The sequence below is a fragment of the Scyliorhinus canicula genome, chromosome 7, assembly GCF_902713615.1.
Source record: "Scyliorhinus canicula chromosome 7, sScyCan1.1, whole genome shotgun sequence".
Taxonomy (NCBI): domain Eukaryota; kingdom Metazoa; phylum Chordata; class Chondrichthyes; order Carcharhiniformes; family Scyliorhinidae; genus Scyliorhinus; species Scyliorhinus canicula.
The window spans coordinates 181,432,047-181,449,747 of NC_052152.1; the positions used below are offsets into that span (position 1 = coordinate 181,432,047).

A 17,701-nucleotide genomic window follows, 5' to 3' on the forward strand; every position below is an offset into this window, starting at 1 on the left:
AATGGTCTCTGGCTGTGTGGATAATCCTATCGTATCAGATTCCATAATCTCAGCAGTTGTAGTTCTCAGGTCTGGCATGTCACTGTCCATATTCTCTGTGATGTAACCATCTGGTGAAGATTCTGTTCTCTCACTACCTGCAGCCAATGCCAAATTCATTCATCGTCAGATTGCACCATCTATGAAATTGGACCTGTGTTGGCTAATATTGTTGCTGGAGACCATTTTTCGCTGAGGTACAATTTCTTGCAAGAACATGCTCCTCGTGGCTAAAGACTCTGCATTTGGAATGTTGTTCCCTTCTCGACACTTGTGTCTGATGTTGTTGCCTGACTATCTCTGAACTGGAAGGGGATGCAAAAAAGATCGAACTGTGCGTGTAATTTCATTTTGAACATCAGTATAGCCAGTGAGTTTTGTGTTGTTAAATGCGCAGTATTTCTGTATGTCATTATAAAGCTATTGAAACGTTTAGGTAGAGAGCCTTTGTCCCTTGAAACCTTCACTGCATGCTTGAGTGATTGCACAAAACATTCAGCTCTGCCATTGGTAGGGGGCAGATTTGATATGGCAGATAGCATACATAGAACATAGAACAGTACAGCACACAACAGGCCCTTCGGCCCTCGATATTGTGCCGAGCAATGATCACCCTACTCAAACCCACGTATCCACCCTATACCCGTAACCCAACAACACCCCCCCCCCCCCCTAACCTTACAGGACACTACGGGCAATTTAGCATGGCCAATCCACCTAACGCGCACATCTTTGGACTGTGGGAGGAAACCGGAGCACCCGGAGGAAACCCATGCACACACGGGGAGGACGTGCAGACTCCGCACAGACAGTGACCCAAGCCGGAATCGAACCTGGGACCCTGGAGCTGTGAAGCATTTATGCTAACCACCATGCTACCTCTTCAGGTAATCCTCAAATGCGGCTGATGTAAACTAAGTACAATTATTGCTCATGAGTTGTTCAGATTGCCTCATCAAGACCTTATATCATCTGTTCAGTAGTTGTCGAGAGATGGGGATTTGAGACAGAAATTCAGGGAGCTAGGGTGGAAGCTGAGAGCTAGAACAAACAGAGTTGTTATCTCTGGGTTGTTACCCGTGCCACGTGCCAGCGAAGTGAGAAATAAGGAGAGAGAGGAGTTGAACATGTGGCTACAGGGATGGTGCAGGAGGGAGGGTTTTGGTTTCCTGGATAATTGGGGCTCATTCTGGGGTAGGTGGCTACCTCTGGCCACTTCGACTGCGCATCAACCATGGCCAAAAATATGTGTCCTTTGACTGGTCCCGCATAACCGACATGGCCGTGGCCTGGTAGGCCATTCCCGTGGATGCAAAGGTTGGAGTGGAGGTTCATTTCTAAACACAACGCAGGATTGCATAACCCCACCTTCTCCTCTGTTTAGGCATCTAACCCAGGTCACAAGAAGTAGCTTCTTGCCAACTCCTTCATTCTAACTACACCGCGATGGCCCTTGTGCAGCTGTCCCAGGTTCTACTTCATGGGCATGGTGGAATAATTACTTTAACAATCCAATTGTGCAGTGATCTCAAGATGCCTGGTAAGATGGGGTTTAAGATCTTGATTCTTTCTGTGTTCTCATGCTAGAGTACCTTTTTAAATCGTGTCCAACATTTTCCCCATCACCAGATCTGTTTGGGTAAACTTTCAGACCTGAGAAGTCATGACCGATACACTTTCTATATGAGACAGGTGGTATATGTTGTTAAGTATTTTGCAGATTTATACTTATCTTTTTGGTCTTGTTGATCTTGCAGTGCCAGTTTAGACAAAGTGTGCCAATAAGATTAACGGCCAGCGTTGTAATTGACTAGTAGCATGCAACTGGATGCCTTCTTGCGACCCAAAAATTGTTAAGGTATGGTCAGTCAATAGAGTAAATTGGCCAAATAAAAAGTGGTGGAAACTTTGAAGACCAAAAATAATGCTGACAGCATAGTGGTACGGAGGGTTAGTCAACGTCCTGGAAGCAAATGCTATTGATTGTTCTTTGCCGAAAGGGTATGCGAGACAACTGCTCCAACCCCATTGCATGATGTGTTGCAAACAAGCTGGAGCTTCAGTTTTGAGTTATAATGGACCAATAACTCTGATTCCTGGGGCAGCACGGTGGCGCAGTAGTTAGCACTGTGGCCTCACGGTGCCGAAGTCCCAGATTCGATCCCGGCTCTGGGTCACTGTCCGTGTGGAGTTTGCACATTCTCCCTGTGTTTGCGTGGGTTTCGCCCCCACAACCCAAAGATGTGCAACCTAGGTGGACTGGCCACGCTAAATTGCCCCTTAATTTGAAAAAGTGAATTGGGGGTACTCTAAATTTGTAAAAAAAAACTCTGATTCCTGTAATTAATTAAGTCATTCTGGTCTGCATTCTCACAATTTTTCATTCAGTGTCAAGATTGTTTGTTTTAAAGCGATGTGTGCAAAGGTTTCCATAGTAATTTGGTAATCCGAGAAACAATCTTAACTGAGTTATGTTCTGTGGTTATGGAGCATCCAGGATCTCCAACACCTTCTTCTGGTTTTTTGTGAAGACTATCTTGCGTCGTTGACACGTCCAAGATAGTGAATAGAAGATTTAAAAAGTTGTACTTATCTTTCTTGACCCATATATTATGTAATGCAAGAGTAGCTACTAGGTTCTTTAAATGCTCTACGTCATTTGAACCTGCAATCAAAATGTCATTCAGGTAACATTGCACACCTGATAGCCCACTCAAGATCTGAAACATAGACCACTGGAATAGCTAGTGCTGACATAATCCTGAACGGAAGGCTCTGATACCAAAACAGACTTTTATCATAGAATTTATAGTGCAGAAGGAGGCCATTCAGCCCATCAAGTCTGCACCGGCTCTTGGAAAGAGCACCCTACCCAAGGTCAACAACTCCACCCTATCCCCATAAACCAGTAACCCCACCCAACACTAAGGGCAATTTTGGACACTAAGGGCAATTTATCATGGCCAATCCACCTAACCTGCACATCTTTGGACTGTGGGAGGAAACCGGAGCACCCGGAGGAAACCCATGCACACACGGGGAGGATGTGCAGACTCCGCACAGACAGTGGCCCAAGCCGGAATCGAACCTGGGACCCTGGAGCTGTGAAGCGATTGTGCTATCCACAATGCTACCGTGCTGCCCGTTACCATGTGTTACTATGGTCAGTAATGGTGGAGACTCAATGGCTATGTTCATTTGCAGATAGGCTTGGCAGAAATCAATTTAGCTAAATATTTAGCTGCCATAGAGGACAACAAAAATATTTTTAATAGGTGGTAGAGGGTACTGATCAACACATAATACAGAGTTGACAGTCATTTTGAAACCTCCGCTATTTGTACCGAACCATCCTTTTTGAAGACGGAGATGATTGGGGTGCCTAATTGCTGGTGGTAACAGGCTCAATGACTCCTATTTTCAGCAACCTCTCCAGTTCTTCTCCCACTTTACATTGGCTAGCATATGTTATGGTTCGTGCTTTCAAACACTTAGGCACGTTGTCTGCCTTTATCATGAGTTTCAGTTCGACCCCATCACCTCCAAGTGACTCCTCGAATACCTTGGCATCTTTCTCGGAAGTGGTTGAAGATCATTTGTAGAATCTATCAGTTGGTTCATGATGGCCCAGCTTAGCTTAATTTTCCTTAGATCTCCCAAACAATGCTGGAAAATGTTCTTGAATAATGTGAAGAGGTAACTCCATTTTATGCTCATTAACTTCAACAGTCACCTTGATGAAGCCCAACAGCAGCACGACCTCCTCGGTATATGTCCTCAAAGCCACATCAGATGGTTGCAATGGCAGGTGCTTCAATTTCTGATAGTATATTGATTCAGGCATAATTGATACTGCAGCACTCCTATCCTCTTACATCTTAATTTTGGATAGACCTAATATCATTGTTGGACTCCTTGTATTGCTAGAATGCTTAAATTCCTTGAGCTGAATTGACACTTTGGTACTCGGTGAATCTTCAGTTGGATCACTTAACTGGTAAACTCGCCCTGTAGACTTTGCAGTATTCGTCTTGGTGTACTTCTTTTGTGCTGAAGAAGATTGCCATGACCACCATGCCTTGGCAATGTGACCAAATTTACCACAATTTTTGCATTTTGCATTTCTCCTTTCTCCAAAAAATCTCCAGCCATAATGTGCCACATGGTTGCAGCAATGTTATGGTAGGTTCTTGGTGGACCTGCTTCTCACAGGCTCCATCTTATGAACTTTAGCTCGAACTCCAATCAGTGAAGCATCTCTCACAGCAAGTTCCATCGGTGCTGCAATTTCTATTGCAGATTTTAGGGTTAATGTACCTTCAGTCAACAATTTCCTTTGGATGGCTTCATTCCTGATGCCTCGATTGAAGCTGCCTCCACCGCACTCTCAGGCAGATCGTTTCAGAACTGTGAGAAGGTTTCTTCTCACGTTGCTTTTTCTTTCTTTGCTTATTATTTTACATCTGTGCCCTCTCATTCTCGATCATTTCATGAGTGGGAACAGTGTAGTGTCAGATGGGGGATTTTCCGGCTGTTCTCACCAGCAGGATCTTCCAGTCCCATCGATGGCGAACCCTCATCACGGGTTTCCCAGTGGCAGGGGGTTGATTCAATGAGAAATCCCAGTGACAGCAGTGGAACCAGAAGATCCCACCATCGAGCAACACATCATGGGGGCACAGGAAATCCCCCCTATAGAGTTTTATAGAACAAAAAAAGAGGCCCTTCGGCCCATCGTGTTTATGCCAGCCATCAAGCACCTCTTTATTCTAATCCCATTTTCTCACTATCTATTCTGTCTAGACCCCTCATGATTTTGAACATCTCTATATCAAATCTCGTCTTAACCTTCACCTTCCCAAGGACAACAGTCCCAACCTCTCCAATCTTACTCCATAACCAAAGTTAATCATCTCTGGAATCATTCTTATAAACCTCTCCTGCGCTTTCTCCAATGCGTTTACATCCTTTCCAAAGAGCAGTTCCTTGAACTGTACACAATACTCTAGCTGAGGGCTAACTAGTGTCTTACACAATTTCAACCTGGCCTACTTACTTTTCTACTCCATGCCCCTACTTATAAAGCTTAGAATAATGGGAGTGATTCTCCGCCGCCCGCCATCGGTAGCGTGTCGGGGGGGGGGAAATGGGATCGGTGCCAGACATTCTGATTCTCCAGCCCTCTGCTTGCGGCAGAATTGAGGTTCGCTGCAGATGCCAGCAGGAGGATGCAAATGAATCAAAATGGCTCCTTTGCATCCTATTAATAGCTGGACATCGGATTCTCCACACCTCCATGATGCCCTCTGGGCCGGGATTTATGCGGACGTGGATTGGTGTAAGTATCTGCCAGTATGAACCTGATGGGGGTGGTCCTCGAGATGGGCCAAGTTTTGATTTAATTTAATTTAATTTATTATTGTCACATGTATTAGTATACAGTGAAAAGTATTGTTTCTTGCATGCTATACAGCCAACACATACCGTACATAGGGAAAGAAGGAGAGACTGCAGAATACAACTGGGATGTAGAGAAAAGATCAACTTAACGAAAAGATCAACGAGGTAGGTCCATTCAAATGTCTGATGGCAGCAGGCACGAAGCTGTTTTTCAGTCGGTTGGTACGTGACCTCAAACCTTTGTATCTTTTTCCTGACGGAAGAAGGTGGAAGAGAGTATGTCCGGGGTGCGTGGGGTCCTTAATTATGCTGATTGCCTTTCTGAGGCAGTGGTAATTATAGATAGAGTCAATGGATGGGAGGCTGATTTGCGTGATGGACTGGGCTACATTCATGACCTTTTGTAGTTTCCTTGGGCAGAGCAGGAACCATACCAAGCTGTGATACAACCAGAAAGAATGCTTTCTATGGTGCATCTGTAAATGTTGATGAGAGTCGTAGCTGACATGCCAAATTTCCTTAGTCATCTGAGAAAGGAGAGTCGTTGGTGGGCTTTCTTAACTATAGTGTTGGCATGGGGGGACTAGGGCAGGTTGCTGGTAATCTGGACACCGAAAAACTTGAAGCTCTCAATCCTTTCTACTTCATTCCCATTCATGTGGACAGGGGCATGTTCTCCACTATGCTTCCTGAAGTCGATGACACTCTCCTTCGTTTTGTTAACATTGAGGGAGAGATTATTGTCGTTGCACCAGTTCACCAGATTCTCTATCTCATTCCTGTACTCTGTCTCGTCATTATTTGAGATCCGACCCACCACGGTGGTGTCATCAGCAAATTTGAAAATCGAGTTGGAGGGGAATTTAGCCACACAGTCATAGGTGTATAAGGAGTATAGTAGGGGGCTGAGGACACAGCCTTGTGGAGCACCAGTGTTGAGGATGACCATGGAGGAGGTGTTGTTGCCTATCCATACTGATTGTGGCCTGTGGGTTAGAAAGTTCAGGATCTAGTCACAGAGGGTGGAGCCGAGGCCCAGGCCACAGAATTTGGAGATGAGTTTCGTAGGAATAATGGTGTTGAAGGCTGAGCTGTAGTCAATAAATAGGAGTCTGACATAGGTGTCTTTGTTATCTAGGTGTTCCAGGGTTGAGTGCAGGGCCAGGGAGATGGCGTCTGCTGAGGACCTGTTGTAGTGGTAGACTGTATTCAATTCAGTGCAGTGGGTATTCAATTCAGGTGGGTGCCTCCCAAGTCCATTGGTGGGCCCCCTCCCTCCACAACACAAATCCTGCCCACCCCATCCTGAACCCCCCCCCATATCAGAGAGCCCCCCCCCCATTCCAGTGACCCCCCTATATCAGAGACTTCCCTATATCAGACAACATCCCAGATCAGAGAACCCCCCATACAAGTGACCCCCCCATATCAGAGTCTCCCCAAATGAACAAACACCCCATATGAGTGACCCCCTATGTCAGAGCCTCCCCCCCCCCAACTAAAAGCTTTCTCTTTGAAAATGAATAGAAGCCTTGAAGAGGGGGTTTAAAGCCTTGTAATGTGTTTTGACTTTCTAACAGCTGCTGCTTTCTAGACATCTGTCTGAGGCAGCAGGTGTATGGGGCAGGTAAGTGAAAAAGCAACCATTTTTCATTGTTTTTGCCTGGATTGCTCTTTAGCTTCCAGGCAGGGGTGATTGATGGTTGTGGGGGAGGGGTATCTTTGTTATCGGGGAAGAAGATCTCTGATATGTGGGGTCCTCTGGTGGGGGGGGGGTCTGTAATGAGGGGGTCCATGATATGGGGGGTCGATGGGGGGAGGTCTCTGATAGCCATGTCTCTGGTGGGAAGGCCTGTTGGGGGGGGTTTGGTGTGGGGATCTGATGGGGCTTCGGGAGGGATCATGTCACCCTCATGCATGCGTGCTGCTGGGGGTGAGGTGACCCAGCAAATCCCGTAGTGCGAGGGGGGGGGGGGGGGGGGGGGGAGAGGATGCCCCTACTTGTCAATGCAGGGGAATTGCATTGTAGGGTGGGGGGGGGGGGGGGGGCGGCAACTGCTACACCTCATTATTGGGTTGCATACTCAAAATGCCAGCCCAATAATGGGATTCAGATTGGAATCCCTTGTGCTCCCCGTCATGCATAAATGTGCATGGCTGGAGAGAGTGAATCTGGGCTTCTGGGCACCACTTCTTGCAAACCAGAAATGATTCAGCTCTGGTGAGAGAAAATATTCATCCAAATGGTGAATCCAGCCCATTGTGTGCTTTACTAACTTTCCTCTCAATCTGTCCTGCCACCTTTAATGACTGATGCACACAGAAATAGATTCCTTTGCTCTTGCACCCCCTTTCACCAGCTGTCTAGTTCCCTGTAATCTTGCATAAATAACGGCCAATGGAAGATCATATTTTCCTGCTCCATAAAAATATTTTAAAATATTCACATGTAATTTGCAGTCTGAGAAGGATTTTAAAAAATCTGCGGATGCCTTATACAGCAAGTTCTGCATTACAGGCACATTTAAAATGTAGCCTTACATAAAAGTACACCAGGTCACCTGTGCCTTAGAGATAACAAAAATGAAAAAATGTGATTGCTGGATATCTGAAATAAAACAGAAAAGTCTGTCTATATTTCAGTGCCTTAAAGCAGTTTGCATAATATAGCTGCTACATTGTGTTGCTTTAGGAGTTTTGTGAATAAGTAGTCAAAGAACATTAGTACTAATGTTGAATCCTGTATTGTTCAGTCGTTGCAATTTAGATGCAGTAAAAGCTTTAGCAGGAACTGTTGCTATGCCACAGAGGTTAGTAATGTGTCAAGTGTTGGCCCACAAACTCCGCCACCAGTTTCAGTGTTAGCTGTCTACAGATCTGGAGCTCGAGGCAATAGCATCGTGGCGAGATTGCAATTCTATTATTTGTGGCGCTGGCTGCTGTCAACCTCCTAAGTCCTTCTGACACATCGCTGAAATGGGAGTCACACAATGATCTCTTCTTAAGGAAGATGCATTTTCTCTCTGGGGCAAGAACTGTGCTTAATGGCTGCCAGCACAGCAGACATTGCTTTGTTAAGGCGGCAGATGTGCTCTTATTAGAAATGTAGACACTCAAGAGGGCGGAACAATACATATATGTCAACTAATTGTTGCCATTTTAACCTTTCCAATGGTTCGTTGAGTGATTTGGAATAATTAAAAGTATTCTTGTTGTATCACATCAGCAATGAAAAGCATCATTGCAGTTGACTGCAAACTGAATTAAATTATTGTTGATGTATTATTGAAAGGTCTATTTCCCAACATAAAATTTTCCGAATGCTTCTCCTTTGTAATTCAGAAATAAGCTTTTGGTTACCTGTTTTCAATGCGACAGCGTATCACTACTGTGACCAACAGTGCAAAGAGCATTTGATTACTGCTAATGATAGGAGACATAATAACATGGTATGGCAAAAGTCACATTATAAAGAGTTCCAACACATGTTTCTTCAGGCAGCACCATCTAACACCTGACAGGAAGGTTCACAAGGTACAGTCATACTCTCCCCCTAGTCTGAGCAGAACAATTGAGCGAGGCTCAAAGAGAAGACATATCAAAAGTATTTTATATACATTGACAGGGCTCTAGCTGATTATACTTAAAAGCTTTGTGCACAACTATAGAATAATTATTTTTGTTGAAATATAATGGGGGTTAAGTCGGTTGCTGGCTGGCAAAAACAGGCACGGGGATCGTGATTTGCAATGCTTGTTCAACATAATACAAAGCAGTACACTGACTTCATGCTGCCAGCTCATATGAATGATTGCTGCATGCAGCCTGTGCTAACTTACTGGCACTAATTAATGCTAGCCTGCACCTCTTGTATGGGGAGGTTATTGTGGCTGGAAGCAGTTCCTGGCAGTGTGCAGGAAGTGAAGCTGGGCTGGGAGAAAATGAAGAATGGCAGAACATGGGACAGAGCGAGCTCCAATGCTTTCTGACACTAGTTGCAATGCAGGCTTGATGGATTAGGTGCAAAATGGATGAGATCCAATATCCACAAGGAGCCAGGAGGCCATCCAAACACACGTTCAAAAGGCAATGGAAACAAATATAGCTACAAATATTAATGCCAGGAGTCAAGCCCCAACAACCTGGATGCAGTGTTGCAAGAAATTTATGAAATTTGCACGAGTGGTCAGTCGAGCCTTTTAGAAAACTTATTGAATGTCAGTCTACATTTTTGGTTACATTTCTCAAATGCCTCTACTGCACCACCAATCTCCCAATTCATCATGGGCTGGAACTATGTGTTCATTGTTGTCGTGACAGCCATCTATTTTTTGGATGCTTCCTCAGCCTTTTTTCTCTCTTTGGCACTAATTTTGGTTGAGCTTTCTCAGTCTAATTCAGCACCTATTTTCTTTATAATGTTTGGGTTTCACTCACAAACATTTGTTGCCACAATGTCATATTTTGTGGTTCCCAGAAGTTCAAATAAATGAGTATGAATCCGCCCAATGTATTGCTCAATTGTTGCTAAAAAATATTCCACATACTTTGTTACAAGAAACAAAAGAAGCATTTATTCTTCTGTCACTAATTCAGAAGTATGGGCGGTACGGTAGCACAGTGGTTAGAACTGCTGCCTCACCAGCACGGTGGTGCAGTGGTTAGCATTGCTGCCTCACGGCACCGAGGACCCAGGTTCGATCCCGGCTCTGGGTCAGTGTGTGTAGAGTTTGCACAACCCAAAGATGTGCAGGGTAGGTAGATTGGCCACGCTAAATTGCCCCTTAATTGGAAAAAATGAATTTGATACTCTAAATTAATAAAAAACGAGAACTGCTGCCTCACAGTGACAGGCACACAGGTTGAATTTTGGCCTCGGGTAACTGTCCATGTGGAGTTTGCACTTTCTCCCCATGTCTGCGTGGGTTTCCTCCGGGTGCTCCGGTTTCCTCCCACAATCCAAAGATGCGCAGGTTAGATGGATTGGCTGTGCTATATTGCCCCTTAAGCGTCCAAAAATTTTAGGTGGGGTACTGGGTTATGGCATAGGGTCAGGGTGTGGGCTTATGTAAGGTATTGTTTCCAAGGGTGGTGTAGACATTATGGGCGAATGGCCTTCTTCTGCACTGTAGAGATTCGATGATTCTATTCATAGAATCATAAAACGATTCTAAGAATGACTGCCATTTCTTTATGATGCTGATCTTCTGTTGTTCATGGGAAATGAATGAGAAAGATACACTGATTATGATTAAATTAGTTCCTGGTTTATTTTGTGACTGTGTAAAAGAAAAATGGTAAACATGCAATGAACAGGGATTTTGAATAGAAAATGTGAAAGGTTTCTGTTTGCCGCATGAAGGAAAGCAATTTTATATGAGGCATTGGGGATTATTTTGGCCAAAGTGTGAAACATGTGCTATTATTATTATGAATTACAGTGCCAAAGTGACTAGCCTTTTTGAAACCCCAGATTTGGCATATAAATTTGCTCCTAATTGCTGATTACAATGATTTGAATGTGGCCCTCATCTTGTCCAGACCAAGGGGAACCCCCAGAAAGATGCTCATAATCTGCCCCCTCTTACCTCTGGTGATTCCTATAAGATGTCCAATGAGGGAGAATAGGACATTACCTAATTGTTTTAGGCTAAGTGCTTTGGAATAAATATTGACTGAACATTGATGAGGCCTTGACAAAATGTCCTAGAAAATCTCCCAATGGCGTTTCCAGCCCCATCACCAACAAGCATGAAATGATAAGCAGCTCTTTCAGTAACATTTGAATTGACATCAACGTTGTGATTACTCCTGAATAGCTCTTACGGGAGGGGGTTAGTCAAAGCATTAGCCTCTTTAATAAGCATCAGTCGGCACTTGACGTGGCAGTCAGCTGTTTAACAACATTTGTGTGGCTTCGCTTAGTGTTAGCTTCAACTCCTTTATCCAGATAATCTCTTGTATTAAACACGGGCTAAACCAGCATTTCAATTGAAGACCCCATCTTGTCCACCTCTTTATACCACTGAATTATTTGGCAATAATTACACTAGGAGTACACCGCGTGCTGTCGGGACGCCTGAGGCCCACCCCCCCCGATGCTGTGTCCCTGATGTGCCTAGTTCCCGACCTCGTCGGTTGCGTTTGGTATTTTCTTTCGGAAACCCGGCGTGGCGGCTGTGGACTACATCCAGCAGCCACAGTCGGGGTGGGGGGGGGGGGGGGTGGAAGAGAAAGCAGATCCGTGGGCAGGGCGGGGCTTTGGTAGCACTGGGGGAACTGGTGTGGGGGTCGTCGGGGGGTGGCAGGCCTGACCAAGGGTGGTCTCTATTTGGCAGGCTGGGTCCGCGCGCGGCCGGGACCATATTACATGGCCAACGACCCGGCAATTCTCCGGTCGGGGACTGTAGGCTGTGTGCCTGCTAGCCCCCCCCCCACCAAACGGAGGATTGGTGGCCGTTTTGCCTCATTTCTTTCTTTCGTAAATCGCCACCGTTCCCACGCCGGCGTCAGCACTTAGTCTTCAAATTGGAGAATCTAGCCTTTTGTCTTTGAAATATGCTGCATAGATTTGGGTGCAAATAGAACCAATTGGTAATTATGATTCACCGGCATTAAATAATTAGACAGTGTCTCACCTATTATTGTATTGGATGCTCCTTGGTCTGTCGATGCTGTATTCACCAGTCCATCGAAATGTGAGATCAAATTAGTTATGGAAAACGGCCAACAGGCAGAAAGAGAGAGAAAGACTTTTTAATGTACAATTAGACATTACATTATAATCCTGCAATAGTAATTTCAGTAAAACAACAAGAAATATGCTTCCTTCCGTTAACATAAATTTAAAATGAGAAATAAATTATTTATATATTTCCTATTTGAGAGAATATTTAAACTGCATTTCATTTGAAGTGAAGACTGATAACATGAAGCAAACATGTCGACACACTGGGGCTGATTCTATTGTGACCAAATTGGCATCAACTAACCATGGAACATCCAAAATGGTCAGATTGTCGCCCTGTTAATGTCATGCACCAGTTGCCACCATTTTAAGCTGCCTACTGCTGATCACCTGAAGGTCTGACCTGTTTAGCAGTAAACATTTTTAAGGTGCAAACTGGCGTCTTATAATGTTCACCAGACTCCATTTTTCTTTTAATGACAGAATTGATTGCAGTATGTGTTGTACACCCTTCAGCCCAGTTCAGCTAACTATAAAGGAGAAAATTTCCATAACTGTTGACTCTTATATAAATTTTGTCTTTATAAAACTAAAATGAACTTGAGCACTTTGGTGGCCCTCACAGAAATAATCCCTGCCCTTGCCACTCTCAGCTCCTCCCACCGTCACTATTATGAACATCCACCTCCCCATGCCCACCTTCCAATTCCTCTGCCCCTTACCCAGACATACCTGTTGGTGGAGGCTTCAGCTATTTGACACCTTGAATTTAATGGTTCTATTTAAATGAAGGTCAGACCTCGAAATAGACCAGCTTTCTGGTTCACTGCAAGCCTGCTGCAAGTTATCACTGATTTAGTGGATATTCCTTTTTCTGCTCGTTTTACTAATTCTCCACTAAAATAGTGGAAGTATATGTGTCATGTGACACAGTAAATGTCCATCCATGAATGTCATCTGTTCTTTTAAGGCTTCCATTTCTTCAGTATCCAATTTCATCTTTGGCATCCATGAATCAGAGACAGCCTTGTGTAAATACATAAACCTGCTTTATGTGATCGATATTTAAAACCAAGTCAAATTTCGGTTAACAGCAAAGACTTCGCACAAAATTAAATGCAACACATTGGTCTGAGGCCTTTTGGAATGGTGTCACAAGAGTAGGCAGTCTGATGTACCTATTGTGGCAGTGCCCTCGAGTGGCGCATATTTAGTCAGAAGTATTTACACTTCAGAGCCACATGTTCGCAGCCCCAAGTTGTTTTGCGGGCCAAATTCTAAAAGCGCATTCTGAAATCACCATGTTTTTATCCTGCTTACTTCTTGAAGCTGTCATAGAAAAATCCTGCAATAATACCATTAAGTAAGTTTGTAGGTGTTTAGTTCTTCATTAAAGCTCATGGCCGAGTTCTGATGACTAAAAATGAAATCATATTCTTCCTTGCCTCTTTAAATATTTGATATTTATTTTAATTCAGGACTTATTTGTCATGAAAAATCTTATTTTGGCATATCAATATGATGAAAATTGAAATACTAAACCTTGTGCTATTGCTCCTTAGTTCATTTACTGATTCAGTGTTTAAACACGAAAATAACACAAACAATTAACAAAGCATATTGGCGTAGGAATTTCAGATGTTGGTTTTAGTGGATGAATACATTCAGCGGGCATTCTTCCCCGTTATTTCAATAGAATTCTAAACTTGCTTAAAAGCAAGCAGATTAACATAGCAATAGTGATGTTGTGGAAATGTATCAAACATCATCATTTAAATATCAGCATTAACAATTTGCAGGCTTTATTTCAGAAAAGAGATGTTAACTGTGTTCTGTCTGCATGTGAAATCTGTAAACAAAATGATGGGACTTCTGAACAAAGCATGTGTAAGGTGATTGACAAACATAAATATATTCGGATCAGGGATCTATCCAATTAGAGCCATTGAAAAAATCGGCATGGGGCATGATTAAAAAAAAAATTTAGAGTACCCAATTCATTTTTTCCAATTAAGGGGCAATTTAGCATGGCCAATCCACCTAACCCTGCACATCTTTGGGTTGTGGGGGCAAAACCCACGCAAACACAGGGAGAATGTGCAAACTCCACACGGACAGTGACCCAGAGCTGGAATCGAACCTGGGACCTCGGCGCCGTGAGGCAGCAATTCTAACCACTGTGCCACCGTGCTGCCCGGGTATGGGGCATCATTGTGTACCGGTATGTAAAAAAATATCGATCTCTTCAACGGAATCTGATTTTATGATTCGCATTGTGCCTGGATTTGATATCTATTGACACGAAAACATTTGCAATATAATAATTTCCCTGTGATAATATTTTAAAAAAATTCTAGGACCTGTCGATATATGCTGGGGATTATGATTCCATGGTTGACAGTAACTATTTCCCTCTTCCTCCTGCTGCCATACCTAACTGGGCATTTATCACATTGTAGAACTAGAATGAAAGGGAGCACTCCTCTGGACCTCACAGAAATAATGCCTGTGTTATGTATCTGGGAATAGATTCTTGCTGGTTCTGTGTCATGTGATGTGTAGTGACCTCAGCAGAGTGCGTGGGCTTTGATCAGATCTCCATCTTGGTTGTATGAGCAACACCCTTAATAAACCTCTCATCATGTTTTACAAGAATCCAGAGTGTAGCACCTCCATACCTTTTCTCTTTGCCGCAACAAAGAAATATAACAAGAGGGAAAACTGCCGACGAGGATTGAGGCAGAAACTGGAAAGAAGAATTTCATCGACTAATTGTGGGTGGCATCGGAAATGCCAATGGAAGATTTGTGCGACTGGACTCTCGCACCCACGCAGACATCAGGCAAAGCACTGCCGCCAATGTGAATGTTTAACAAAGGTTATTGACAGCAACTGTGAGTAAGGAAACCGACAGTTGGGACCACTTGCTTGCTTTGGAGTGAGTAGGGTCTGGGCTACAGGGAACGCGCACATTGTAAAGCTTCATGGGCTGTGGGGAATGGGGATTTCGAAGTTTGCCGACTCTGCACAGGGCACTACTCAGGAGAAAAGTTAAAATGCTGAGGCATAAAAGGGAAACATTTCCAAGTTGCTTTTTCAAACGGATTGTTTGTGCCAGACTTTCCAACACAGTGGGAAGGGATAATGGGGGGCGGGGGGGGGGGGGGGGGGGGGGGGGGAGTGTAGACCCTACGAGCTGTGATCCATAACTGGTGGGAAAACAGGTGCTAAGGACACATTTGATGAGGATTATGAAACATGGAATTTATGTGAAAAAAAATTCCAATTGTTTATACTATCTCATCAGACAGTGGAGGATCTAATGCTCACAACATTTCTCAGCTCAGGTGGACACCAAACATTTATACTGCTATAGAATTATGATCACCCAGCGAAACCAGGAGATACGTCTGACAGTGAATTAATGACAATCTTATTGGGACATTTCTATTATCGATTGCAGAAAGGTTCCAATTCCACCACTGTAATCAGGAAGAAAGTGAAACCATTTTACATTTTGTAGAGTCCTTAAGGAGACTAGCTAGATATTGTGACTTTTGTACAACACTTGATGATACTCTTTGAGACAGGCTGGTTTGTGGGTTGCACAGTGAAGCTATTCAGAGGAAGCTTACTGGAAATGATTTAACTTTAAAAGTCACTGTGGAAGTTGCCACATCTACGGAGCTTGCAAGAAGAGAAGATTCCCAGATAGGGGCTGAAGTGAAGATCCACAAAATGTACACATCACAGAACAGGGGTGCAAAGATGCAATCATGTCACCATTATACACAGCTTAAGTACTCAGCGGGGTAATTCTGGAGTAAGTAGCATACATGCAAGAACTGTGGCAAGAAGAACCATATTGCCGAGGCATGTTGGGCTCAGAACATGTCTACAGCGAGGAAGTGTAAGAAGAGCAATACAAGTAAACAATCTACTCACGTCTACAAATTAGTGGATGAAACTCATGGGGCGGGATTCTCCGACATCCCGCTGGGTCGGAGAGTCACCGGGGGGACGGCGGCGTGAATCCCGCCCCACCGCTCCGACGCCGGCTGCCGAATACTCCAGCGGCAGTTTTTTGGTGGAGGAGGGGATCACGTCGGCTGGTTGGGGCCATTGTCAATGCCCCCCCCCCCCCCCCCAACAATTCTCCGGGCCCCGATGGGCTGAGCGGCCGCCTGTTTTGGGCCAGTCCCGCAGGCGTGGGTAAGACATGGTCCATGCCAGCGGGACCTGTCTCTGAGGGCAGCCTGTGGAGTCCTCAGGGGGGCGTGGGGGGATTCGGTTATGGGGAGGGCCCACAAAGTGGCCTGGCCTGCGATCGAGGCCCACCGATCTGCGGCGGGCCTATGCTGTGGTGGGCATTCTTTCCCTCCGTGCCAGCCTCTGTAAAGCTCTGTCATGGCCGGCGCGGAGAAGAAACCCCCTGTCTATGCGCAGGGATCACACCAGCGGTTCTGCGCATAAGCCAGAACACGCTGGCACTCCCGCCCATGCGCCAACTCGCGCCGGCTGGCGGAGGCCCTTTGGCGCCGGTTGGCATGGCGCCAACCACTCCAGCGCCGGCCTAGCCCCCGGAAGTGCGGAGGATTCCGCAACGTCCAGGTGGCCTGATGCCGGAGTGCTTCATGCCACTCTTTGGCGCCGGTACGGCCTGCCCGCCGGTTGGGGGAGAATCCCGGCCATGATCACTCAAAAGACAGTGAAACCGAGCTTCTGCAAGTGCTTAAGCTTGGTGTTTTGTCAATTCTGGGTTATCAACACCTTTTTGGGCATATCCAAAACTTGATGATCATGAAATTAAAATGGAAGCGGATATGGGCACAGCAGTATCACACATTCCTGAGACAATTTAGCATCAATAGCTGAAGCCCCTGCCTTTAAACCCATTAAATGGGATCCTTACAGTGTACACTGAATAGGTCGTACTATTAAAAGGGTGCATTATGGTGAAAGTAGAAGCAAATGGACAGACAGGGAAGTTACTTCTACCCCGTTGTTCGTGGAAATTTTCCTCCTCTATTTGGCAGAGCATGGTTGGCTAAGATTTGGCTTAACTGGGAAACAGTTAATCAATCATTGGATTCAAAGAGCAAATTGTAACAATTTACAGATTAGTAAGAACAGGAGTCACTGGATTTGCGACAAGTGGTTGGGAGACGCCATCGTTCCTGTATTAAAATAGGATGGTTCAGTGAGAATTTGCAGATTTTTAAAACTGCAATTAGCCCACTTTTGTGCATAGATCATTATCACTGTTGCTGATTGAAGACCTGTTTTCCGGATTTTCTGGAGGACAGAACTTCAGTAAAATTGATCTTTCACAGGCATATCCGCGGATGAATGTGGCTGCCAAATCTCAGCCATTACTCCGTGTCGTAACACACAAAGGCTGTTTATTACAGAAGACCTCCTTTTGGAATAACATTATTTTGATGCTCTTTTTCAAAGATCCATGGATCAAATTCGAAGTGGGTTGAATGGGGTACAATGTTGTTGAAATGATATACTCATCACCAGTTCGAGTGAAAAGGAACACTTGGAGAATTTGGAAACTCCCCTGAAGTG

General features: G+C 44.7%; 1 protein-coding gene across 2 annotated transcripts in view; it reads right to left on the reverse strand.

Annotated features, from left to right (window-relative positions):
- The window catches only part of ptprt (protein tyrosine phosphatase receptor type T), a 1,581,811-nt gene that overhangs the window by 227,216 nt on the left and 1,336,894 nt on the right, over positions 1 to 17,701 (reverse strand). For both annotated transcript variants that reach the window (XM_038803435.1, XM_038803434.1), the window contains one exon: positions 12,078 to 12,113. In XM_038803435.1, the coding sequence (XP_038659363.1) occupies positions 12,078 to 12,113 (36 nt within the window). The remainder of the gene's footprint in view (positions 1 to 12,077; positions 12,114 to 17,701) is intronic.